Genomic DNA, 26,627 nt, shown 5'->3' on the forward strand with positions numbered 1-26,627 from the left:
GCGGCAAGTCCAACATTACTAGAGAGATCATGCTCTCAGATGTGTGTAAAAAGCAATTCTTTTCATACAAAAACAAAAATAAAAAAGAAAAGTTTAATTAAAATAAGCACCTATTCTCGTGGCGTCTAGATCCTCAAGCATAGAGTGGATAAAAAGAGAATAAAGCCAAAGCAAATTTCTCTGTAATTTTCTCCGCTATTTTAAATGAAACTTTTGGCAGCCAACCAGCTGAGACAATCAGATCGCCTAAAATCGTAGCTGAAATTTACGTGCCTCGGTTTCGCTGTCAATTGTAAAATGGCGACTTTTAGCTTATTGGCTTCACTTTCCTTTTACTCACTCTGGGTCAGTTGTGGTCAGTTGAGCTCGTGTAGTTGATACTCTTGCACACTTGCGCAATGCGCGTGGCGCGCTACGCCGTATGATCTTGCGTATCAGTGTTGGCCAGATCTGCGGTCGAGTCCTGTCGTCTAACATCCGACAAGCATCGGCGAGGCTGCGGATGCCGAGAATCGAGAATGTGACGCCAGCAAAGCGGATTGCGACTTCCGTCTCTGTCTTGCGCTTTGTCTCACCTCGCACAATGAAAGTACGCGACGTCGAGTGAGTGGGGAACACGGTGTTGACGAAAAGGAAAAAGAGAAAGAAGAAACGGAGATAAGGTGGGAGAGAAATCGTCCGTTTCACAAGCCGTCATGGCTGAATCATTGTGAACGACTCTTGCGGAGTGCCGATAACAAATGACGCTGCGGCTGCGGGTGATTCATTAAAGTGGTGAAAAATTCACGGCGTTCGTTTCGATTGCCGTCGACTCAGCGTCCAGCTACGAAACAACCTGAGCGATCCGCCCCCGAGGATCTTCGATGCCGAGGGTTCGTCAGCGGAACTCGTGATAACGGAGACGGTGCTTAGTGCGGGTGTCTTGTTCTCGGCGCGCGAGGCCGTGTCCGGTGCTGCACGATGAACGGGTTAAGTCTGAGTGAACTGTGTTGCCTGTTTTGTTGTCCGCCCTGCCCGTCCAGAATCGCAGACAAGCTAGCCTTTCTACCGCCCGAGCCCACGTACACGTTCGTTGAGGACGAGGGCTCAAAGTTTTCGATATCCCTGTCGGAACGCGCCGAGTGGCAGTACACCGAGCGCGAGAAGGAGTCGGTCGAGGGTTTCTACGCCAGGACCTCGCGCGGCAACCGTATAGCATGCCTCTTCGTCCGTTGCTCGGCGACCGCGCGCTTCACCATCCTATTCTCCCACGGCAATGCCGTCGATCTCGGACAGATGTCCAGCTTCTACCTCGGGCTGGGCTCGCGCATAAACTGCAATATATTCAGCTACGACTATTCCGGCTATGGGGTGTCGGGTGGCAAGCCCTCCGAGAAGAACCTCTACGCGGACATCGACGCCGCGTGGCATGCGCTACGCACACGTTACGGCATCAGTCCAGAAAACATAATACTCTACGGCCAAAGCATCGGCACTGTGCCCACAGTCGATCTCGCCGCGAGATACGAGGTCGGCGCGGTAGTTTTGCATTCCCCGCTCATGTCTGGCATGCGGGTCGCTTTCCCGAAAACCAAAAGGACTTGGTTCTTTGACGCTTTCACCAGGTGAGCTTATATTATAACCGTTCCTGTTTATTCAGTTTCTCTATTTCAGCGCAAAAGGTGTGGACTGCTGCAAGTTCAAGTCGATGTCTTATCAGGCGAGATGAAAAAGGGATTCGTGCGCATGAGCGCGCTCTCTTTCTCTTTCTCTCTCTCTCTCTCTTTGATGCACTTGTAGCCGTGCACATGTGTTATCAACCCAGTCTTTTCATTCAAACTTTTCTTTGGGTCTTAAAAAATGTATCGACAGGATAAAAATATTAACTTTTACTTGAAGATGCAAAACGTCACGTCTAGAAAAAGGCCTTTGTACGTTTACTTAAAAGTTATAACATTTGACAATGTTAAAACCTGATGTCAGAAAACAATATTGAATTTAATACAAAGACATTTTGTTTTTTATCAAATGATAAATTATATTTAATTAACTATGAGTCCTATTAATTTTTATATTTTTATATGTTATAAATTAATAATATTACAAAAACATGGAATGTTACATTTTTTATAATTTAACATTTTTTATAATTAAATGAATAACTTGAAAGAAGTTTATAGAAATTTGAATTGAATATTGATTAATTAGACGGTTTAATTTTTTTATTACCTTCTCCAGAGGAATCGATAGATTTTGAAGCTCTCGAGGGTGTGCGTTCTATTAAAACGCTGAATGGAACGGAAAATAACTTGCGAGGTAAAATCGTTAATATCTTGCCGAGAAGCTACACAAGTGTACAATCGAATAAATGTACGTTTGTGTCACGTACATATGTACTTATGAAACCTACGTATTGCACGATTTGTATGTTGTAATGCATCGTTTTAATCGGCTTTGTGCAGATTCTATGCGTATGTATCAATTACATTTGTACTATAAAAGTTTTTCGATCCGCAAGAGAAAGCTATCAATTAATTTTTTTTTTTTTTTGTTTAATCTTTCAACAGATTTTGCAGAAAAAATAAAAAAATCAATAACACGAGAGTTTTATTGCGTTAATTAATTTCAAATTGTGTGAAACTTATATTAAATAACTATAATTATAATAAATATAATTTTTTCTTTATTTGACAACTTGAGAAAAAGAAACCCTTTGTAAAACTTGTATATAAAAAATATTTAAACCTTATGTTTTTTTCAGCATAGATAAAGTGCCGAAAGTGACGTCTCCTGTTCTGGTTATTCACGGGACTGAAGATGAAGTTATAAATTTTAGTCACGGTCTGGCGATTTACGAAAGGTGTCCACGAGCAGTGGAACCGTTATGGGTTGAGGTACCAAGATAATTAATATATTATATAAAAAATGCTGAATATTTTCCGCGGCTGTTCATTATTTGTTACATTGTTATGCGTTTTATACATCTTGCATATTTAAATAAAACGAATATATGAAAATATTTAAATGCAAATACTCTGATTAATAAAATGTGCAATACACCTTCTGTTAAAAATGTAATGATATTAATATTTATGGTACTTTTCAGGGTGCTGGGCACAACGATGTAGAGTTATACAATCAATACCTCGAACGACTGAAACAATTTGTAAGCGTGGAATTGGTGAACTGACGGCGACTCAGCCTCTCCCAGAGTCAGGGAGGACAGGGAGGGGGTCATATGCATGCGAACAGTCAAGGACGTACCGTTTCCAACAACTCGAATACCGTCAGTTCCATTTCGACGAGTTCCCCAACGGAAAAGCTTGTCTAGCAGTCGCCCCCCACAGGGGAGAAGACACCTGTCCTTCCCTGTGACGAAGAATCATCCTTTGCCTCTGTGGATGATGTATTCTTCTTTTGTGAACAGCAGACTGCGAATCAGGAACCATATTATTCGGAATCGTTCAAGAAGACGCGTTCCAAAGACGAGTATCCAAATGCCGAGGGTAACTCGAAGAAATTTAGCGTAAGATCGGAGAAAAAAAATTCTAAGCAGAAAGATGCGTCCGCGAGCACAAAAGACAAGAGCCAGAGTAAGATTGGAGCTGCCGAAAAAGTAATCGACTGCGACATTTTTCTTCAATCAAATCACACCGAAAAAATCACCAAGAAGCATACCTATCTACCGAAACATTTGAAGAATCCTTTTGCTCACAGTCAAAAAAATATCGTTCACAGAAGCTTAAAGAACTCGTTTGGCCAAAATCAGAAGAAAGGCGACACTCCGAGAACTCATCCGACTTTGATTGATATACTTGTGGAAGATTGTCGACGATGCGCGATTGAGGATAAATCAGTTGCATCATTTTCGAGTACTTCCGACGATAAAAAAGACATTACTGATTGCAGAAGTACTCTTTCTCAATCTACAGAAAAAAAGTCTCCTGGGTCTCGATTTAAATACAATTGCATAGAATCGGCATTAGACTCTATTAATACTAATAAAGACGGCAAGCAACGCTATTACAATAAAATCTCACTTGTAGATAATATTACAAAATTTAAAAGGCCCGATACGGCACACGCGAAGGCAACAGAGTTTACAAAAAAGTTCCCTTGGAATTGCACGTGTCCTAAAGCAAAAAAAAGTCTAGACAAGTGTAAGGAACAGGAAAAGGACGGTTCTATCGAGAGCTCTGACGCGAAACAGTCGAAAAAAAAGAAACCCACTTGTAGTCCCTTGAAAAAATTCGGCCGGTCGTCTCTGTCAGTGGGAACGGACAAAATCGCGATAAATTTGCCAAAATATTCGCCTTGCGCGAGCAGACTAGCCGCGAGCTCAAAAATTTTGTCGTCCGATCAAGCGGCCGATCCAGAGAGTCCGCTTCACGTGCCACGCTCCAGGAGCCCGTCTCATATCGACGTGCAAACCGAGAATAATGCAAAGCATTCGGAAAAAACGATACAAGCTAGCTTGTCTCTGAACATACAACAGTTCCAAAAGACTCAATATAATTTGCGTAGCAGAAGTGTGGGCGACAGCTGCGTAACATCCCCGACGAGTGAAGCGACCACTGTGAGCTACTCACCTACCGGTACAGAGATTTTGTCGTTGGAAGAAGTTGGGCCGCACACATCGCATACATCGTCGGCCGAAGGTTCGGGCAGCAGTTATTCGGAAGTTAAAGAGAAACTGGGCGCCGAATGCTCTGACAAAGTCAAAAGAGCGACTTTGGAGACAAAGTGTTAATGAAACGCGGACTCTCGACGATACGCCAAACATGTGTTTATCATTTTCTCTTCCACACATATACACGCATGTACGTATTTTACGAAAACTATTCCGCAAGTTCCGTATATGCGCGATGATGCCCGTTCGGTCTGTAATCGCGTCAGTGAGACACTATATACAGAGACAAATATATACGATATACATTTATAAAATTTATTATATTTCTAGAGATTCGCGCGCGAGCGAAAGTATACATACCTGTGCATATTGAATATTCTTATCTACGCATATATATACACTCAACGCACTCGTGTGCTGCGTACGTACGTCGATATTAAGAGCCGTTTTTGCAAAACTAGGCTACAGAACGTTGTTACGACAAATACGTCGAGTATTATTATTTTTATTATTCTCTTAAAATTTAGGGTATTCAATGATTCCCGTGTGGTTGTCGAAACATTTTTCTGCCTCGGGAAGTACGACGAGCGTTAATATCATTCAGAAAGAGATATCTCGCTGAACATTCTTGTTGCCTTAATTTATTAAAAAGTTAGTATTATTAAGTTTCTTTTAAATTTAGCTAAAGTTTCTAATTATTTAGTTGTTCAAATGACACATGCACGAGACTGCAGTTTATTTGCCATAAGCGTATTTACACGTCATTGCACGGAGAGTTTGTGTATAATATACACGCGTGCATACACGTATTTGTAATCCATGATCAATTTAGATCTTGTAAGACGGGAGGATAAAGGCTCCCGTAATTTTTTTCAAGGTTTTTTTTTTTAGACAGATCTGATTCAGCGAGATATTGCGATTTTTTTTCAAAATGCATGTTCTTGCGAGTGACTGATATTCCCAATGCCAGCAATGACGAATGATAGTTGTAACAGTAATAAGGGCATTTGTTCTTATGTCCATGGGGTGAAGACTTGCGAAAGAATAGTTGGATATCTTCCAAGCTAAGAATGTTTAGCATGCGGTGGTCACGGCGTAGGGTTAGAATTAACAAGCTGAGATAACGTTGAGCACGCAGTGCGTCCCGTAAAAAGCGTCTCTGTCAGAAGTGAAGTAGAGAAACGAGAAAGTTTGTCAACGATAAGAATGCAAAAATAGCTAGGGACAATATTACTGCCAAACTTGACTATGAATTAATTAATTTGTAAGAAAGTGAGATAACGCATGTGAAAGACCTCGTCTACATAGGTACGTTTCTCGTTAGTATTTTTATATCTCGGTAATGTAAATACAATGCAGTGAACGATTCTTTCTTCATCGATATATGCGACAGTATGAGACGATTGCGTGGAATGCCAATTGCGTAGATAATCGTGAGGTGTATTACTCTTTTACGCGAAGCAATTTTGCTACTTTTTAAGGCATTCTATAAATTGTTGATACTTTTTACCTGTCAAAATTGTTTATCGAACATCGCGACGTCAGTACTCGCGAGGTAAAAAAAGAAAAAGAAAAACAAGTTTTAAGACGATCGATTTTATCTATTAAAATAGGAAGTGATACGTCGTAAGTGTAAGTCGGTTTTTACCGTTCAGGCTACTTGTGCCACAATGTCCTCGTAATTTGTTGGAAATGTTACACGTGGAGAAGTAATAACTAAATGAGATAAACGTACGAAAAAGACGGCAGAATAATGCAACTTAGTTACATACACAAAGCAGGATTTTGCTACGCTTTGCATAGCATCCTTTTTTTTACAAAAAGGCTTTGTTCAATCTAAACGGTAATTTAAATGTTTGTACTAGATCTGATGACGAAGACATTCAAGCAAGAATATATGTGTTTTTAACTTTGGAAACAATCCTAACTTTTTAGGTGACAAACTAGTGTTATGCTATACAATATGTAAGTGAAATAAGAATTTCACATGTGAAACAATACACGCGTTGAAACAAAATATGAACTCTGTGATATACCGTTAAGATTTAACTCACTAAGATACCGAGGATCTTAGCAAGTGAAATTCACGTTAAACTTTTATTAATTTTTGGCGAGAATCACGAGTTTGATTATGTTTTTGTTATAACGGGCCTATATCGACTTATTAAATTAAAAGGTTTATAAAGGAACGATTTTATATTCCTTTTATAATTTACGTCGTTTTAAGCTTAAGAGTTAATCTTTTTACATATTGCTATTAGCTGCAATAAATTATGATAATAACACTTTTATAATTAGAAATCCGAATGGTGCTTAAACTTATTTGATATTTTATGAGAGTTGGAATTAATTAATAATTTGTTGCAATTTGGAAATATTTAGCTGAATTTTTTTTTAACTTTTTTGCGAAAAAAGAAAAATAATTTTAAATTAATCTATTTAAAAAATAATACGCCAGGGATATTCTATGCATATTTATATATAATATGCTAAAGATAATGTGGTACTATTTATCGTTTATTATCAATACCGAAGTAGCCTATATACGTACATCAAAAATCACTATTATCACTTAAAGCATTATCTGAAATTAATATAAATTAATCGCATCAACAAGATATTTTACACGCTCTTTATCTTTGTTGCAACGTATTCGACAAATTCTTACTTGAATGTCCTCAGATTTCGTTTTCACAAGCGACAATATTGTATTTATATCGCAAGTTTAGCATTAGATGTCGAGCTCCGACTCCACAATTGATTTAATACGATAAATCTGTTTAACATTGTGTGGCGAATTGATAACTATGTTGTCACATTTTAAATGTGATAACGTAATGTTGAATGAGGTGCCAATAAGTCAATGCTTACTTTAAAACCAATATTCTATTTGCGTTGTCCAATCGCCTTTGTTTCGCATGGAACATACGTATATTAACGAGACCGGCTGTAAAAATAGGTGATACGAATATCTATCGGATATACTTGCGGCATTTTAAATTCAAGAAGCGAGAATGTATTTTTTTTTTTTTTGTGAAACTAGATTTACTGTACTGAGTTTACTTTTTAATTTAGTGACAGCGTTATAGAATTAATAGTTTCTAAATTGCGACTTATTATTTTTTTTTTTTGCATTTTACAAGAAATGGCACGTGTCCACTCTTTTCTCGTTACACTTTATAGTCGAGTGACAATCCACTGATATTATAGCAATGCATAGATGCTGGGGAAAAAAGGAATCTAATCAATATTATTAGAAACGAAATGAATAAATAGCAGAAAATAATTCCTAAGCGGCAGGAAACTTAAAGCCGGTCTTGTGTCCCAGTTCCTGTTGTTACATCGCAATGTAGAATTATTCAAAATGTACTCCATACTCCGTGATATCGTTGTGCATCGATTTTTCTTTCTTTCGCTCCAATTTCGGTATAATTGTCGCTGTTGATCGCTACTTTTACAATTAGTTTAGAAAGCTAAGGCTCGCGCAATAAGGATCGGACTACGTTTGTTGTTCGTTAGGCGGAGATATTTGTACCCCGAAAATGCAGATGTGGCAATTTTCTGCGGCGACAAACGGCTAGCGTACGTAATCTTAAAGGCAGAAGATGAGAGAACGGAGATAAATCAGTCATCGGCAAACCGGCCGGCGCGGTATATACATGCGGTGCATGTCAAACTCGACGCACACGACGCTATAATAAAGTCACGTTCGCTAGCTGCCGCCGGCATATCTGCCTTTCAGCGTACAATACGCATCGATACCCTCGATCGATATACATTCTTTCCCTCTACCTTCTTCTCTTAATTTTTAATGTAAATTACATCTTTCCTTTTCTCTTCTTTTCTTCTCTCTCTCTCTCTCTCTCTCTCTCTCTCCTTTTCTCTCTTACTTTTGCTCTCGTTTCTTCGCTGTCCCTCTCCTTCACGCGTTTGCAAGCAATCGACCGATTTTAAACAGTTATCGGTAGTCTTTCATTATCGCGTTATCTGAAAGGAATCGGTACTCGACTTGGTACGTCGAGAGCGAGTACCGCGAATTCACGATGCGTTAATATTCACATCTGTACATAGTAGCGTGTAAACTAAATGATAAGAAAACGTTACGTATTCGATGTTCTCTTCGGTCGTGTATAATGTACTTACAAAGGAGGGAGCGCCCGTTTAAGAGACGTGTAAGGAGACGCGTTTCGATAGCGAAGATTATAACTGTGATGTGATTGTTGACGGTAAAAGTAAGAGAGAGAGAGAGAGAGGCACGCAATTGTCAGAGACATATATAGAAGAATGCGGGGAAAACTTTGTTGTAAACGCGCGCGTTTGAGAGAAGACGGAAGAGAGGAAGAAGGTAAAAGCTTGTCCGCGAACAAATATCGGAATTGTCGTTTATTTAACGCGTAAGAACGTAATTAGGGAAATAATGACGTTTGTTTCTTTATATAAAAACGCGTAGAGAGCGTAGAGACACCGCTAGGTATAAACCCGAGTAAAAAGGGTCATTTTAGAGTTTTATACTTCCATCGCACTTGACTTAGGCGTACTATCATCGCGCAGTACTTTACTAATCCTGTGGAAAACGTTAACACAATGTATAATTATGATGTAAATTATATGTTTAAGCACATATTATCAATGCAACGTGTTTTATTTAACGAACGAAGCCTAAGAAGGATATCCATGATTTTATAGGTTAGGTTTAAGTATGTATCGGGTCGGTTTAATTATTTGAAAGCAATGAGTTATTTAGATAAAACTTATTCCTTTGTATTAAAAATGTTTTGCACAGAGTTAAAGCACCTGAAAAAATTATTTCCGTACAAGGACTTGAAACTTATTTTTGCTTCAACAATAACGCTGAGGAAAATCTACGCCATAAATTTTTTTTTTTAATTTAATTTTAGATGCTTATCAGGGACTGTGTTTAGAATTTATCATTTCTGGAGGTAAGACATATTCGACGTTTAATATTAACAAATTTAAAACCGCGTAATTTTATTTATTAATTTTTATTCTTTACTAAAAACGTAGAATATTTTTTTGCAGATTTAAATCGCGACGTGCACGATTTTCTTATTATTTTTGAAAACGTAATGCACATCTGTGCATGGACGGTCGCAAGTGCATCACTTTGTCTCGAAGGTCGATATACGTTTCTACGACGAAGAAGAAGAAAACGTAGCGCCCATGTGTACAGGCTGGTTCACCATTTCGACCGGCACCTCTACGACTCACCTGCGCTGAAACTTGATGCTAGCGATAAAAATGAAAACAGGTTACACGGCAGCCCGTGCTCGAATGGCCACGCTGTACCCCTCGGAGGAACAGACTTGGCCGCTTACGAGGAAGAGATCAGCCTTTTCGCTATCGAGTTGTTCGTTTATTCTTGCGAATGTGAGTATAGATTATAATGCAACCGTAAATAGAAGACGACACCAAAAACGAGACTAGCCCTAATCGAATATAATATAAAAAATTGCAGCAAAATAGAAAAGAGGAGAGGAATAATAGCGTTGACTGGCGTCGGCAGAATTGGCCCTTAAATCGATAAAGCAACTGCTGCGATCGAAGTAAGTTACACGAGGGTTCTCTTTCTACGTTAAACCGGGCGGTCCAGAAATAAGATATGCCTCGTAATGTGGTCCCTAGTCCTTTACACGTGTTCCCTTCGTAGTTGATGGACTCGTAGCACGGTAACATGGTCGTTGTTATATTTTTAATGCGATATCAAATAGTACGATGCGTGCTATCAGGGCGCGGTGATATTAAATGTTTGATTTATTCGATCGAATTGTTTGAATTACACGATAACACATGGAAACGGCCAGCTACATCTTGCGGCACTTTAAATAATTGGCCAATTTTAACTAATTATATTTTGTCGCGGTCGTTTCTCGACTAGTTTATCGCTCCGAGTATCCCACTTAGGCTGAAAAAGAAGCCTTATATTTTTAACCGTTTTTTTTTAAGCCAGATCTCTTTGCCTTTCGACTTTGAGACTGAAAAAGTAAGATTAGATTAATCATCAACCAGGTTTTATTTAATTTTGAACGAAATTATTCTTATCTTTTATCAATTTTACATGTCGCGGGGTTATTTCGATCGATCAACGCTCACGGGACTGCTGGGGAAATTAATTATCGTCGGAATATGTGCGTCCGATTATCTGAAAATGCATAACTTTCGACGTACCTCCTTTTGAAATCGAAGGGAATAATCGACGAGTAAACTTCGATCTTGGTGGCAGAGAGATGCGGCTTAAGTTTCGAACGCGTCTGGATTGCGCATGCTCGCCACTAGTTTCCCTCCACCGTCGGCGGAGGTCAAGTGTGGGCGAGGGGGCGACGGGGAAGCGTGCGGGTAACGGTCGTTGGCGACAGTTGCGATTCGGCCGGCGTGTGGTTCGCGTGTCGTTCCGTCCCGTACGTGTTTTTTTCCGCGCCGCGGCCGGAGACTCCGCGTTGCACGACGCGCCCGCGTGGCTCGCGATTTCTCTTTTCGTTTTCCTGATTTCGTTAACGCCGCGACGCTGCGTCGGATCGCGAAAGCGGTCAGCGAGCGCGGCAGGTGACGTCGCCGGACGTTATCGAAAGTGACGCGCACGGTAAAAGGCGGAGTGATTGTTCTTAGTGTTGCTGCTTGTTGTGCCAACCATCGGGTTTCTCCTACGCCGGCGGCTCCTCCAGCCTGCGGGGTGCTCTTCGGCGGCGTTACTCGACGAAGCTAGAACCCTTTTCGGGGTCCCCGGACACGGCCCGAAAGAACGCTTTCTTTGGGGACTTTCGCGGTGGACGGTTGCTCGGCAGCGAGGATACTCGGCGTAGCGGCGTGCCCCCCGTCGACTCTCGATTGGCTTCGTCTTTTCGGTGAGTCTCTTTTTCGTTATTTCATCGGACGCTCGTCGATTCGATCTACTTTAACGCCCGCTCACGCTCGTTGTCTTTCTTCGCGTCTCGCGTGAAGTTGCGTACAGAACTTTGTTACGGCTTCCGCCATGTTTTAAATCCGTTAGTGTTGGAGAAAGAAAAAGAGAGAAGAGAGAGAGAGAGAGAGAAAAGAAGAAGAGGAAGGAGAATAGGAGAGCGTTCGGACACCGACAGGCATTTGTTTTGAAAAGATCGCTCGCATCATGTGTTTCAACAGTTGATACACGGTAACTTAAGGAGAATGGAGCAGATACGATCTTAGAGTTATGCATTTTTTCGAACGAGATTCGGCTCGCAGTTTATTTTCGGTCGCGTTTATTTTCGCTGTACTTGGCTGTTGCCTTCATATTTAACGCGATCTCCCGTCACGAATTATCGCTGTGCACGTCGAGTTATACAGAGTCCGTTTGCGTACGAGAGATACTGCCGTTATTCGTGAATTTTTTTGCATAGATTGAAAGAGCCACGTCTCACTGAATTTGCCTTTACATATCTCAACTCGAATCAATTTTGTAGGAGCGATTAAAATTTTATTAAAATGATCCAACGCATATTTAATGTAATACAATTAATATGAAAATATAAAATAATAAGAATACAAAAATTTATACGTAACGTAATTCGCAATCTCGATTTTAATCTTTATTTTTTTTTTTTTTTCTCGAATTTTTAGTTTTTTCTTCGTGAAAATATCGAAATAACTAGTTTTGAAGTTATAAGTAAAAAGTGATATTGGCGGAATTACGATAAATAATGTGTGTATGTATAAATTCCCCGGATGTTTTCACTATAAAAAAAAATATAAAAAAATTACTCGGCCGTGTATTTTTCAATGAATCTATCATTTAAGATAGTTTTGTGTTGTTCCACAACACAATGTGTGAAAATACATTCGCGACATCGTGATATAAAAAAGCTGACCTTTTCTTTTTCTCGAAGAATTATTTCGTCGTGAAAAAAATATATTATAAAAAGAATAATATTGATTAAATAAAATACACGTTCAATTCAATTTTGTCAAGTTTCGAGGATATTTTTTTTATCTCGTAAGTATTTGCTTTAAATTTAAATAAACGCTTTTGTAACTTTGGATCTATAACTATTTTTATTGTTTAACTTCAGATTATTTCGGATGCTTTTCCGACACTTTTAATATCTTTTTTTTTATTTTTTATTTTTTATTCGACATTGTGCTTGTGCGAAATTTTAGATTAACTGTAACATAGAAAATTCCTAGGCTCATAGACTTCTGTCCTGCAGCCAATCGACAAGCTTGAAAAATTTCTTACGCGATGCAGGTAATTTTAACCTGAAATGTTTCTCTCTTTTCCCTCTCACAAATCCCTGCCCGTGAAATATATTCCGCGTTAGGCAGACTCGTCTCGAGTAAAACTAGAAGAAAATGGAAACTAAGAATTTAGAATTCTAGCGAGAGTTCTACTTTAACTAATATGATCAACATTGATCAACCAACCAATTGACTTATTAAGCCGTCATATTTCACGAACTTGTTTAAAATTCTCGGTTCAGCGCGCTAAGAAAAAAGGGAGAATAAAAAAAAAAGAAAGAAAAATAGATACTGGATGAACGATAGTTTGCGTGGCGGAGACACCTGGTCGTTAGCGATTCTGTCTTTTGAATTAATCGGCGATTAGTCAAAGTTTGGTCGCAGTTGCCCGAAGGGTGAGAACTAGGGTTCGCAGGTCTCTCGTAATTAGGAATCCTGGTAGCGTCGAAAGCAGAACGCGATGCCGGTTCACTCAACGTGGCAATGAACGATCCGTTTATCCTCGTTGTCGCGTCGCCCTCAGTTCCCTTTGTCATAAATAAATTCACGGACGCAACAACGATGCCCGATATCGCGCCTGTTCTTGCTTTTTTTATTTTGAGTGTCATTTTTCGTTTTCCTTCTTTTTCTCTCGCCTTCTCTCCCTCTTTCTCTCTTTTTTTTTTTATACCAGCGCTTTCCATCGATTGCAATCGTTGTTCCGACAAGAGCAATTTGTCAAACAAAAGTTTGGCCTGGGTGACGTTGTAGGCTTTTGCGACCGACGCGAGCATATACGATAAAAGTCGAGTCAGGCTGAAAGAAGTTGACGTTTAGCGAAATTTCCGCGTCGATTCGGAACCCCGAAGTAATGGCGATTTTTAACGCGGGTGGGATAAGTTTTTAGAAGAAACGCGAAAAATAAAGATATAATTTGCCGCGTGATTTTTACGGGAGTGACCAGTCACGAAAAAAATAAAAAAAATCAATTAAAACAAAAAATTAAGCACGCTGAAGAAAAGAGGGCCGAATCATATCCCTCTTTATAATAAAAAAATAAAATAGTTTGCGAATAGAAAAACTGCAGCGTGACGTTTTTATTAAAAAAAAAAAAAAAAACAATGTCGACATAATTTTCCAAACTTTAAAAAAATCCAAACAAGAAATAAAGTTTTCAAGTGACACGTTCAGGCCTCCGAAGAATCTCGTACGAGATAGATAAAATAAATTTTTTATCGTTCACCTGTCGATGGCTGCGGGAGATACTATTTCGATGCCGCGATACGCGCCGCCGATATGTATAACGTAATGAATGAAGACGTTCGGTTAACGAATACGGCGGGGCGAGCGCGCCTTGTTCCAATGGTTTATGAAGTTTTCTTGCGTCGCGAGAGCAGCCACGCCGTGACCACCAGCTTATCGTTCTCGAACACGCGTCGTTACGTTCGAGTCGCGGGGCCCCTCCGGCGAAAAGCTTGGAAACCGGTTCCGAGCGTATAGAATCGCGCCGAGTAGCCGGTCGACTTGGCCGTGTGTTGCCGTACACGCGACTCGCCGCGACTTTCTAAATTTCCGTCGTGCGCATTAGGTCCTACAATCAGCCGTCGCGTTGCATTCCCATTTAGAGTGGCAGGAAAAAAAAAAAAAAAAAGACGGGGAATCCGTAATCTATACCGACTAAACTGTGCCTTATCTGGAAAACTTGAGCAATCTCTAAACGATTTTACCGTGACATATTTGTCGAAGTCGTCTTCGACTTATTCTCCTTTTATATTTTATTGCGGCTATCGCGAATGGCGAAGAGAGATTCTAGCTTCCTAAATTTTGTATCTTTTTCGTTTTGCTTTATTGAACCTTGTTTAATACGATAGATTGAAACGAGCAGGTTATTATAATTACCGCGGCTGGAGCAAATTAGGTTGCGATAAACGTTAAAAGACGTCGGGATAATTCCGATTTTGATTTAACGTATTTTCGCAAATATTAAATAATCTTGTTCGCTACACGAGCATCTACTTGTTTTCTCAGAACGGATATCTGATGGGTATTAGATCGTCAAGTAATATCGAGTAACGTTTTCGCTGTTTCGTAATAAGAATAATCGCAGATGGGGAGATTTCGGGCGCACACGAGATGAGCTTAATTTTAAGCATGCGAGCTATGAAATTTCATCAGTGCCGGAGTCGCAACAATGGCTAATTAGCCGGTATCTGTTCCCGAAGTTCGGATAAAGACCGACGATGAGAGATATAAGAATCGATTCCGCGCGGCCTGCGGCATTGTCCAAGTTTTTCATTGTTTTCTTCCGCAGGTGAGTTATATATTTCTTCACGTGTTCGTGCCGCGTTCGCGATCGGATTGCGAATTCCCGACCTTTCGGCTGGCCCGATATGAGCCGCCTAATAGGACGAAGGGATCGTTCGTGCCCGAGCTCGCCTTCGTGACATTCTGGTGAATTTGTGGCGCCGTTGCGATGCGACGCCACCGAAACATCTCAGGAAGAACGTTTATCCGCGGCGCACACGTTTCTTGAAGTCGCTCAAATAGTAATGACGCACTTAGTAACATCCCGGAGCCGTGAATGCTTCAACTCTTAACATTCTCGATTTCGAGTAAGCTCCCGTGCACTATTTATATACGTGAATAAGGCAAAAGCCTCGAAGCTCTTTTACTCGGTGCTTTATCCATTTTTACATGACGCGCCAAGTGATTCGGAGAAATTTGGACGGCTTTGTTAAAGTTTCGACTAATATTAGTTAACTGAATTTTATAACTGCGGAACGAACTGCCGAGAATATTTTAATACCGCGGCGGACATACATAGTTTTACTCGTAGATAAAATTTACTATTTAAAATCTAGATATACCGCGCTGAAAATTTGACGATTCCGCCCACGTATAGAACCAATCGTTACAAATTCTAAATTCTACGCGCTTTGATTTATAAATAATTTTACGTGTAATTAAAATTGCCCGTGTTTGCCGGAAGAATACGTGAAGTCCGAATCTTTGACTTTAAAAATAGAAAATTAAATGGAAAAAGAACATCGGGTGGATAAAAAAAGAAAATTCAATCGATCCAAGTGAAATTAATGAAAACATTTTGCGAGGGAATAAGGAACGACGCGCGGATGTGCAATTACTTGTAAACCAAGTATTAATAGTTTTTATTGAACATTTTTAAATAGAACGCCCGAGTTCGCGAAGACCGCGTGGCTGTCGTTAAACACCTATTCGCGTCCGCGAAAAGAGAGAAAATAAAAATGATACGCTTGATTGCGCTTATGGAAATGCCCGGTCCGTGTGCGAGAGCGTTTCTGCAATTTCCGCTGTCAAAGACGGGAAAGCATCCGAAATACCCACCGCGATGTTGACGTAAAATTTACTTTTTGCGCTTTTTCGACGCGTTCTCTTTTTCAGCCACGTTTTCACCGGCTAGAGTTTGTCAGCCTGGCGATATTATTTTCCGCGCGTGACCGATTATCGTTCTTCCTACGATTTCCGGTCGAAGCATGTTACTTTAAGCAGAGCGTTACGTTATTTCACTCGGCACATTAATTCTTCATTAATACCAATATAATACGCCTGCCACTCCGCGATTCACGGTCCGATTTTTGATCGTGCGAGCGATTGCTTTATGCGGTCGTCAGCATTATTCAGAATTTCAATCGATCAACACGTATACTTGCACGCAAATATTTCTTTACGTTATTTATTATCAGCAGTTTTATTTTTTGACAGTTTTACCTTTTCTAATACTTGTAATTATTTTTTTTTATAACAATTACGTTTAACATTGAAAATATATGTCGTTATTTTTTAATTTAACGGAAAGATGTCCGAATTAACGCATCGTGAAATAAAAAAATGCTTATTGCTAAATAAATAAACGTAAAGATAAAAGTAGGAAATGTGTAAAGAGAGATATTGACACCGGGGTGCAGCTCCGGATACCCGCCGATATCGATTTCATGTTTAAATGATGCTAAGAAACCGCGCACTGTCGTAAAGAAAATTTAGAATGTGAGGGAAAATAGGTCGGGATTGTCCTGTCTCTAACATTTATCTCAGCGAAGCTGTAGCTCGGAACGTAGTCTTGCCAGAATGCCGCATTGCCTTGCAAATAGTCCGAGTACCATTGCGGTGTGCCATAAGCGAATGCTTCACACGATTACGTGCTGGCTCCGACAAACGAAGGGGGAAAAACACGCGGTATTTAACTCGCTTTAATTACGTTTTTGTGCTTTTTGAGAAACACCGTGGCGAAAGGTTGAATTAATATTGGTCACGCATTTCGTTTGACGCGTTTAAAAAAAGTTATAAATTCTAAGTGGACTTAATTCATGTTATTGTCTATGAGATTTCGCTCGCAAAGAGGTCCACTAGGTAACAGCTGATTCTAACTGCGGCGTGCAACGATTCGTGCAATTACAGTTGGTTGCGCTCCGCGAAAGAGAAAGCGGTTCGTGTATGATCGCCGATGAAAAATACAAACTCTGCGTCGTCGAAACTTTTCTCCCCTTTTGAATTACGGAGCTGTCTAGACAAAACAGCGGAGTTTTATTTTCCGGTTTTTTTTCTTTTGTTTTTTTCTTCTTTTTTTTTCGATTAGCACATCGCGGATAGAAAAGCGAAGAAAGCAGACAGCTCGGAACGAAGCCAATCGGGTATTTATAGGACGGTGAATAGGAACATCGCGTTGGTACCGGGCGCGTTTCATTTCTTAGTTTCCTTGATTCTGTCGAGTGATTGGCAACCGAAAAACTCGTCGAGTATTTATTACGATACTTGCGCTTTAAAAAAAGAAATAATAAATAAGTAAAATTACTTTTGTTAGGGAAAAAAATAAAAATAAAAGCACGTCTAGTATTTATTTTTGAAACGGAACTCTTTTCGGAATTAAAAGGGCATTATTAGAAGGGAAGATTATATTAACATTTTAAGTAGAACGCTCAACACTTTAAATCGTTAGTAAAAACGTAGTATATTTTTTACAACAGTTTGTTGTAAAACTGAAAATATAACAAGGAAAATATAATTGCAGAATTTAGTGCTACAAAAAATTATAATGAGTAAGCATATTTTAATAACAATGTGCAGCTTCCTAGGGTATTGTAATCGCGTAACGAAGTACGCGAGATGCTTTTTAAAATCTATTTTTTCGCGCAGTTGTGTAAAGTTTGTATAATATTACATTTCGGTGTACCTATCCAGAAAAGAGCAGGAAATAAATATTTCGGACAATATTTAATTTTTTAATTTGCCAAGGGCTCGCGCGAATAACACGTAATTAAATCTTCCGCTTGGAAACTGTGAGCGATCCCTTTTTTTTTTTGTTCGAAAAATCGATTTAAGGGTTGTCGTTTATTTAAAGCGATAAATGCCGCGCCACTTTAAGTGTGACTGACACCAATTATTGTGCCGTAGCAATCATTCTTATTTCTGCTCTGTGTCCTTGATAACGTGGTCATTCGCTTTATCGTTTTGTCGATTTAGCTCTCATCGATTAAGTTATTTCTCACGTCACTTTCCACTTTCAAATATGGGATATCCCGCGTGCTTGAAATTCCGGTGTCGATACCCGAACAAGACGTCGATTTCTTTCTTTTATTTGACACTTCGCATGGTGCTATCTACGCTGATATCCGATTGCTATTTCCGTTACGATCTACATCTCTGTTTCACGGATCTCTATTATCACCGATTGTCAGGCTGAATTAATTACACTCGTTCAACAAACGAAACTTTAATAGCTACATTTTTCTTAATGCAATTATAATTGATAAAAAAAAAACTTTCTTTAAAAGTCATGTCTATATTCCATATTAAAAAGAAGAATATTGTAACTTTTTCGAGGTATATTATCTTTATATTTAATTACAATTCACGTTCTGCGATTAAATAAATTAATAAGTGAATAAACTAGTAAATTAAAAAGGACTTTTTGCGAAGGTCTCCAAATTGATTATACAAAAATTTAAACGAAACAATTAGCAGCATTATTCGATATTAGAATTACCTGGCTTATTTTCGCTATTTACTTTTATGAGTTCGGTAGGTAATGAAATAGGATCAAAGTTTAGTAGAAAGGTTAATAGAAAGGGATATGAGACAGCCACCGATTGATTTCGAAGATGGAGTTAATGGCGTGTGCTATTGTTTGAATCGTGCTTGCGTTTGATTAGAATTTCCATTACCCTACGATGTAACTTTTTCTCCCTTCACGACTTGCCTTGGACTGATCTTGCGAACGAATCGAACGGACGGACGGCTATTACCGGCTCTGTCGTCGGTTGCCAGAACGAACGAGTGTGAAGGTAAAAGAAGAGGAGGCTAGGGGAGGTTATTACCTCTTAAGGAGTAAGAAACCGGCGGCGTGGGCCAGGTACACTCGGGACGAGAAACCTGGCAGGATAACACAAAGAACAAACTCATCTGCCCCTCGAGCCTGCCTTATGTGTCTTTCTTTACAAATTCTTCGGGTGATTTAAAATCGATTAATTTTTTACCTCGGCCAACAACGTTTTGCCGTCCTACGGGTTTTCAAGTAATAAATTTACACCGATCAAGCCGGTGAACTGTAATTTTAACCGGAATACGTAATACTGTTCAATCAATTTACATTTTGACTGACTCGAGCTCGTGCTTTTCGTCAACCAGCGTATTGTAAAATTACACGACGTTAAAAGTTGCAGCGAGAGAGTAAATAATGTATCCTATCTTGACGTTTTCCCTGGAAACTAATAAATTCTGCAACGGGCGATTAAGGTTGAAACTAGCGCTCGGGAAAAACCTGCCGTTTCGCAAAATTGATTTGTTAATCTTTTAAATATGGCCCGAAGTCACAAGATTTCGTTCGGTGCGACTGATCCCAGATTCAAGATTTAATTTTCCAGACTGTCGAGCACCTTGTTCGATTATACCAGCGCCGCGTGGCTCGGTACCTTTTCTTTCTTTTTCTTTTTTTTTTTACACGTTACGCAACGTGTGTACGAAAATACAAAATAATTTAAGTATGAATTTATTACGCGGCCGTGACTGAGCGATTATCGGCGGGGCGTACAGGTTGCTCGTACGTAATTGCATGATATATAGACGTATATAGGCGAGTATGAAATTATGACGTACGCGGTGAACCGCATACCGCGTGCTTGAAAGCTATAACGAGGTACGTGGCGCGCTTACATTTCCACAGGTATAGTCCGACGGCCGTTTTGCGACTTACGCGCGCGAGGAATGCGATCCACGTGTTATAATAAAAACACAGTGGCCATGGCGTGTCCTAGACAGATTTCCCATACTGCTTTTTTTTACCAATAAATTTGTCGATATCAAGTTGACTTCACTATCGGAAGATTACACCGAGAGAAAAATAATAGTTGCTTTTGGTCCCAGGTATAATTTTATGATAATTTCAACCTCAAACATACTCGAATCGACTATATTTGTGGTGGAGACTGTCATAAAATTATAATTAGGGTCAAAAAGTAACATGCGTTTTAAATCGCGGCTTGTTTAAAAATGACTTTTTTATTTCAACGCGAATTAAAGAAATTTATTTAAATTTATTTCAAGACCACCATCGTAATTGACACCTAGCGTAACTTTTTTTCTGTTTCTTTTTTTTTTTAATAACATTTATGCTCTCAGATATTTTGTTAATTCATGTTACGAAGAACGCGAAAATAAAGAGATTAAAAGTGTGTTGCGTAGTCCGGAGTCCGGCGAAATTTCGTACAGCTTGTCGTGATTTAATGCCGCTATAACGTGCGGCAAGTGCCGAGGAGGATTTAAACGCGCGCAGAAAAGTCCCCGTCGACTTTCACGTTGCTTTATTATGCGTAATTGGCTCCTGCATTCGTTTCGTCAAGTTTCACGGCGTCGCGCGCCGACGTGAATGAGACTTGCGCAAAGTCTTTACGCAATCCGCGATTCCCCCAACTTACTCCTCGCAATTTTCGGCTACGTGGAGTATCTTATTCCTTTAGCACTCACGTGCAAAAAGAAAAAAGGAATAATCCTACATTTCCGGGATATGCAAATGAGACCCGTGAATTATGACACGCGGAGAGAAAGGTGTGTAGGATGCTATACGACCGACGGCTTGAGACTTGACTTTTATTCGGTCGCGACAATCAGCGATAATCTTCGAGACCTTGGAGTTCGAACTTTGTCCGCCTCTTATTTGCATTAAAAAAAAATAAGAGAGAGAGAGAGAGAGAGACAAAATGAATGAGTAATTAAATGCAATTACATTGCGCAACTCGCTGTTTTTGTAGCGTTGCAAGGAGAATTTTGAAATCGCGCGTCACTCACGGAGAGTAACGAGAAAGTTTCAGGCGACACTTGGTAAATAATTGAAACGTCGCGACATCGTTGCGGCCGTTACAAGGGAAGTATCGCATAAATATCGGCGCCGCTTGGTATTGCATCGTGGCTATAATCTAGGCGCGCTTATAACCGCGGCGAATCGGTGCGGGAATAGAATATCTATAGCTAAGTGCAAAACAACGGGCTTAACCAGGCGCTACCAGCTATGCGCGGAGGCCCCGTCGAACGTTAAACTTTTCCTCCAACCACCTTGCGCAGCCGGCAGCTCTCTCGCATTCCAACAGGTGCGAAACGCGTCACTGCGCTTCGGCGGAGGGAAGACGCGCTTTTATCGCATAGAATGCAGGCGCGCAATAGGTTGCGCGACGAAAGCGGAGACGACGCAGCGCTCTCCACGTGCATGCGCGCGTAAGCGCGTGTGTGTGTATCTGTACATCGTGTGCCGAGGGATGGCGCGAATCGGTAACCCGAGGAGAGGAAATAATCTGCGGGGGTGCCAGGCCGCAAATCCCCCCGCCTTTGTATCCGTCGGCACGGAAAATTCGCTAATCCGCCGGGCCGTTGCTCGTAAACGACGTGCTCGTTTCAACGCGGCGCCGCGTAAAGTACGGGAAATAACTACGCCACGTGGATATTTTTTTTTATTTTTTCACGAGCGCACATGTTCTCCGCAGGTACGCTTAGCGCGACGCGATAAACGGTTAATGACACGCGATTGCGACGCAAAGCTCCTTTGTCGCGCGTAATTGGAGCCTCGAGGTTCACGTAGCTGCTCCGCTTTTACACGCGGGATTTCTCTTCGAGACGCCTGCCGTTTTCCGGACACCGGGTATATCGGGGGAACAGGACTGGTCGCGATGCCCCAACAGAACCCCCGTGTTCTCGAACGTAACGTGGCGAACGATCGGCGGTATAAGAACTCGTTTGTGCCACGGACTGTACGCGAGCGAATGGTTAGCCTTGAAATCGACTATGCTCAGGACCGCGTCGATGCTTTCCACTGTCTCTCGTCCAGCCAGAACCTGCGTTGTGTAACGTGGGCAGTCACGATGCGCTTTCGCCCCGTGCTTCTCCTCCACCGGCATGCATCCATATGCGTAATGCACGCTGCCGAGATATCGGTTCTTTTTCTCCCTTTTTCCTCACCCCAGATATTCCAGATAACATTGATCTCTGATACGGTTGCGCAAGATACATCTCGTATCGGAAATACTTGAAATATTATTACGTACGTCGATTAACTTTTTTTTTCTATCATCTCTCTCTCTCTCTTTTTTCTACTTATTTAAATCGAAACTTGTTTATTTAGTTTATTATTTTTTTTATAACACAATTTTTTTTTAATTAAATACTTGTAACCGATTTCATATTATACGTTTTACGTTATTGTAATAAATTAATATTAAACTTTGTGACAGTCAAATCGCAAGTGACTCGTTTCATGTTAAATTTAACCGACAATTTTGAAATGATTAATAATTCAATGACTTTTTTAAATAATGCTTTATTCCATAAAGCTTCGTATAATCTGTTTGTATAATTAAATTAGTTTTCGCAAAGAAGCCGTCGTAGTTCTCGAAAATTTATCAAATTTTATATTCGGCAACAAATGTGTCAATTTGTTTGGGACAGTTTTTAATAAATTACCGAATTAACCAGCTCAATAATTGCGTTATATTTTCTTGCTGAGTATTTTTCGGATAAAAATAATTTCGTTTGAAATTAACTGTTTTCGAATTATAAATTATACTCTGACGATGAGAAGATATATTTTTGAAGCAAAGCTGCGTTAAAGAAAAAAAAAAAAGTTAAAAATTATATTCTGAGCTCTGCGGCGCTTGAATGTAATCTATCCGATAATTTACCCCCGTCTCTTTACCCCGGATTGTCCGTATGAATGTACAGCGCGCTGATATCAGGCCAAGTTTCTCTAAACGCGCCCCAACAAAGTTATGTATATGCTGGTTATTACCTGGACACCTACTTTAACGTGTTTCACGTCAGAGAGTTACGTCTGAGCTTGCGATATACTTATATCGGCTTTTGTACCACGTGGCGCGACATGAATTTTCGCCAATGTCGGCGCCAGTCCACAAATCGTTTATCACTTAACTTGATGGGACATTTTACGATACAATAACCGAGATTATTCCCTGATTGCCGCAAATTTCTAAGCTTCGCTACAGCATCTTTCACATTTTCTCATTATCATCCCTTTCATCGACTCATTTTTGCCAAAATTATTGTAGAATTTTAATTAAACAAGATGGCATTGATATTATTAAAAATTTTACACAAGTCTTGCTATCTTGCGATTTAACAACCGACGACGCACGTACGATTAATCTTTAAACATATGAAAGATTCGAATCACTAAAACCTCTCTTAATCGCTCGCTCATTTAATAATAAAAAAGTTTAATTTTAACGAATGAGACGAAACTTTCCCTTTTCTAACCGCTTGATATTTAAAAAGTATATCGGCCGTTCATTCTTTTTAAGAAAAGATCGAGTTTTGCCCGTCGAGAAATCTGTAAAAGCTGACTTGATAACTTCGAGATAGAGACGTTCTTTCTGGGCGAATTATTAAGTTAGATTCTTTAAAGCCTATGTCTCATGGAAAATTCATCTTCTCGTCGTGATCTTCTTTTAAGTCGCGCTACTTCGTTTTATATTAACTTGGAATTTAATAGACCGCCTTCAGATATGCCTGCTCTGGTGCTAGTTAAAAATTTAATTTTAATACACCCGCCTCTCTTCTTTCTCGCTTTCTCAAAGACGGCGGCTCCGCAAGTGCTCCGGTTCGCGGTCGCGACGGTCGCGAGATGAAAAACATCCGTGGGACAACGGGCAGATTAGACGAAGCGTGGAGATGAAGCGGTTGCGAGTGCGAGAGCGGGAGGCAATGGAGAATTGCAAGCGTGAACTCGCGGATGAAAGAAAACGAGGCGGAGAGGAGAGGGGGAGAACCGTTAGACGTACTTGCGGTCGCTATACGGTCGTTTCCGGTCTTTTAGCCGCGGGTCGCCGCTTCGAGAGATATGCTTCTCGCGCACCGACGTGACTACAATGTGTATCCGCGGCAAACGATCCAACCCGACGATGTGCGTCCGATAATAGCCAGGAGCTCGGATTAGATTATATTGATAATAGCCAGATGTATATCGAGTATTGCATATTAACGCACATTCTTGAAGAACGCTTGTAATCTTGAATGAGTAAAAATACCGTTTATCGCGATTCTTATAGAACCGATGCCGATAACCGATATGATTAATTAAAAATAGTAAGGAATTTAATTTATCGAGATATACATCTTGATCGCTCTTTGAAAAGCGCAGTCTATTATTGAAACGCAATAATTGTACGTTTAAATTATTAATTGAAGCTTGCTCGTTAATGTAAAAATGTGTACGTTTACGTTACGCGCAAGGCTTCGCGCGTTAAAAGCGAACGAACGCGAGTGATAAATTTTTTCTAAAATAATGAACCGAAACTACTCCGAATGGGTAAATTGCGGCGTCGCAGTTCGGAAACTTTTCAACTCGTATGCGCGCCGCGGCGGTAACGCCGGTAAAGCTAAATAAACCGCGTTCATTACAAGCAGATTACAGCCTGATAGGAACTCGGCGGGGTGAGACGCGCGAGTTCATAGGCAAAATGATGGAAGTTTGCCATATATCACGGTGCCGTTAGCCGAATGTCTCCCACGCATCCCATTTAAGTCCCTCGTCCTGTTATAAGCGCTATTCTTTACACGGCTCATTATATTTTCGTTTCTGGTATCGAGCATCGATCTAAACTTGAATGAAATAGGTCAGTCTGTGTACAAAATATCTCGGGGCCACTTTGAAATAGACGATTTTATTGATAAGCTGCAAATATATCTTTGTTGCATAATTTTTTAATTATTCGCTAACGAGGGTTCCTTTTTGCATTTCCGTAGTTTGTACTTTAAGTGTTTATAATCGAAGTTCTACGTTAAAGTATCACAGGTGTTACTTTGTTTAAAATTAACTTTGCATAGTGCTGGAACTCATAATGAATTCCACTTGGGAAGCGTGTATAAAATTAGATTAGAAAACTGGAGGTTAAATTAAACTGTACACTCAAGGAAAGATAGCGCGTTAAACGTTTCTTATAAAGACAAATTGTCTTTGTTCATTTTCTGGCAACTTGATATTTAATTTTGTGGCTGGGCTGTTGAACGAATTTTGAATCGGGAGTTTATTTTTCTCCTCTCTTCGATGGCCTAAATTTTATTTATAATTACTTTTTGTTTCATCTTAAATGAAAAAGAGCGCGTCATTTTTATTACGAGCAGCGAAAACAAGTGTATAAATATCTAGGCGTGTTATATTCGTTCTAAAGCCAGCCATGTAGGTGGATGATTTTGTCATCATGTTTTAGTCAATCGCTTTAGTGATTGTTAGGTCAACGATATTGGCTTTGATTTTGGCGAGCATCCAATGTGTCAGGTCTTTATCTTTCTACAGATTGAATGTCTGGACTGTTATCGATAACTGTCTAGGTAAAGGATCTAGGACGATGCAACCATGCACACGGAGATAAGTTTAGCAAAGTTAAAAATAATATAACGACGTGATCAAATAATTCTTTTAGTGCCGATCGTTGAATAAAAATTGAATTAATTTAAAGAAAAATAAGTAAAATAGATAGAAAATTTTATTTATTTTACACAACAAAAATTAAAAATATTATAAATCTTGGGAATTCATGTTTAATAAGTAACTACTCTTTTTTTTTAATTAACCGTACAGCAAAGTATTATTTTATTAACAGACTGATTTAATTTGTAAATTAATTATCAAGATTTAAATAAGTTTTCGAAAAGCTATCATACTTAGAAATAATCATCCAAGTTTAGAGCGCAGTTATAGACTTTCCACGCTGATCTGGTTCTCGTAAAGTATACCCTGTATGCATACCAGCTGGTTGCTACCCTCTATTCCTTACACACACGTTCGACGCGCCCTAAAGTAAGCTCTCCATCCGCTCTTACTTGGTCCTTCTCTTTCTCTCTCGCTCTCTCTCTTTCCCCCTATTCCTGCTCGTTTTTTTTTCTCATTCCCTCGATTTAACGGCTGCATGCGTATCGTGCTACAAGTACAATCGCATGTTATATGAAGCGCCCGGGCGTATTGCGAAGCGGCTGATTGTTGCACGCGGGTGCTCCCTCGTGAACGCGTACGCGTGCGTGTGTGCGTGTCCTTTAGCTCTTGTATACCTTCAATGGAACCCTTTGAGGTCAGACGCGTGATCGTCTTTTGCGTACGCCCTGTGCATTAGCCACGCTAATGATTACGAAATCAACGGCATTTAAATAGAATTATTCCCTCCCGAAAATCGATACTTTAATTTAACCGTTTTATCGATAATTTAATTATTGGGCGTCGGCAATATTTATAATATTTTCTGGAATTGATTTAATTTTGTATCACAGTTATTAATATACTCGGTGATGTTAATAAACGAGCTTT

General features: G+C 39.9%; 3 protein-coding genes across 6 annotated transcripts in view; all 3 read left to right on the plus strand.

Moving 5' to 3' along the window:
• Positions 1–372: 372 nt before the first annotated feature.
• LOC139101176 (alpha/beta hydrolase domain-containing protein 17B) lies at positions 373–3,316 on the plus strand. Its single transcript, XM_070654117.1, has 3 exons — positions 373–1,604; positions 2,741–2,873; positions 3,086–3,316. Exons 1-3 carry the CDS (start codon positions 961–963, stop codon positions 3,167–3,169), a joined length of 861 nt encoding a protein of 286 aa, XP_070510218.1. The 5' UTR covers positions 373–960; the 3' UTR covers positions 3,170–3,316.
• LOC139113790 (uncharacterized) lies at positions 3,218–9,230 on the plus strand. The gene is made up of 2 exons (XM_070675195.1): positions 3,218–3,265; positions 3,314–9,230. The coding sequence occupies exons 1-2, from the start codon at positions 3,218–3,220 to the stop codon at positions 4,727–4,729; spliced, it is 1,464 nt and encodes a 487-aa protein (XP_070531296.1). The 3' UTR covers positions 4,730–9,230.
• A 230-nt stretch (positions 9,231–9,460) lies between these two features.
• Positions 9,461–26,627, plus strand: part of LOC139101138 (semaphorin-1A) — a 182,990-nt gene continuing 165,823 nt past the window's right edge. Inside the window, exons 1-3 of one of the 4 annotated variants that reach the window (XM_070654034.1) lie at positions 9,461–9,549; positions 9,650–10,173; positions 11,234–11,469. The gene's annotated coding sequence lies outside the window, so the exon portion shown is untranslated. Of the gene's footprint in view, positions 10,174–10,968; positions 11,470–26,627 lie in introns of those variants that run through there. The other 3 variants (XM_070654033.1, XM_070654032.1, XM_070654035.1) reach the window with 3 other exon arrangements.

The sequence above is a fragment of the Cardiocondyla obscurior genome, linkage group LG03, assembly GCF_019399895.1.
Source record: "Cardiocondyla obscurior isolate alpha-2009 linkage group LG03, Cobs3.1, whole genome shotgun sequence".
Lineage (NCBI taxonomy): Eukaryota > Metazoa > Arthropoda > Insecta > Hymenoptera > Formicidae > Cardiocondyla > Cardiocondyla obscurior.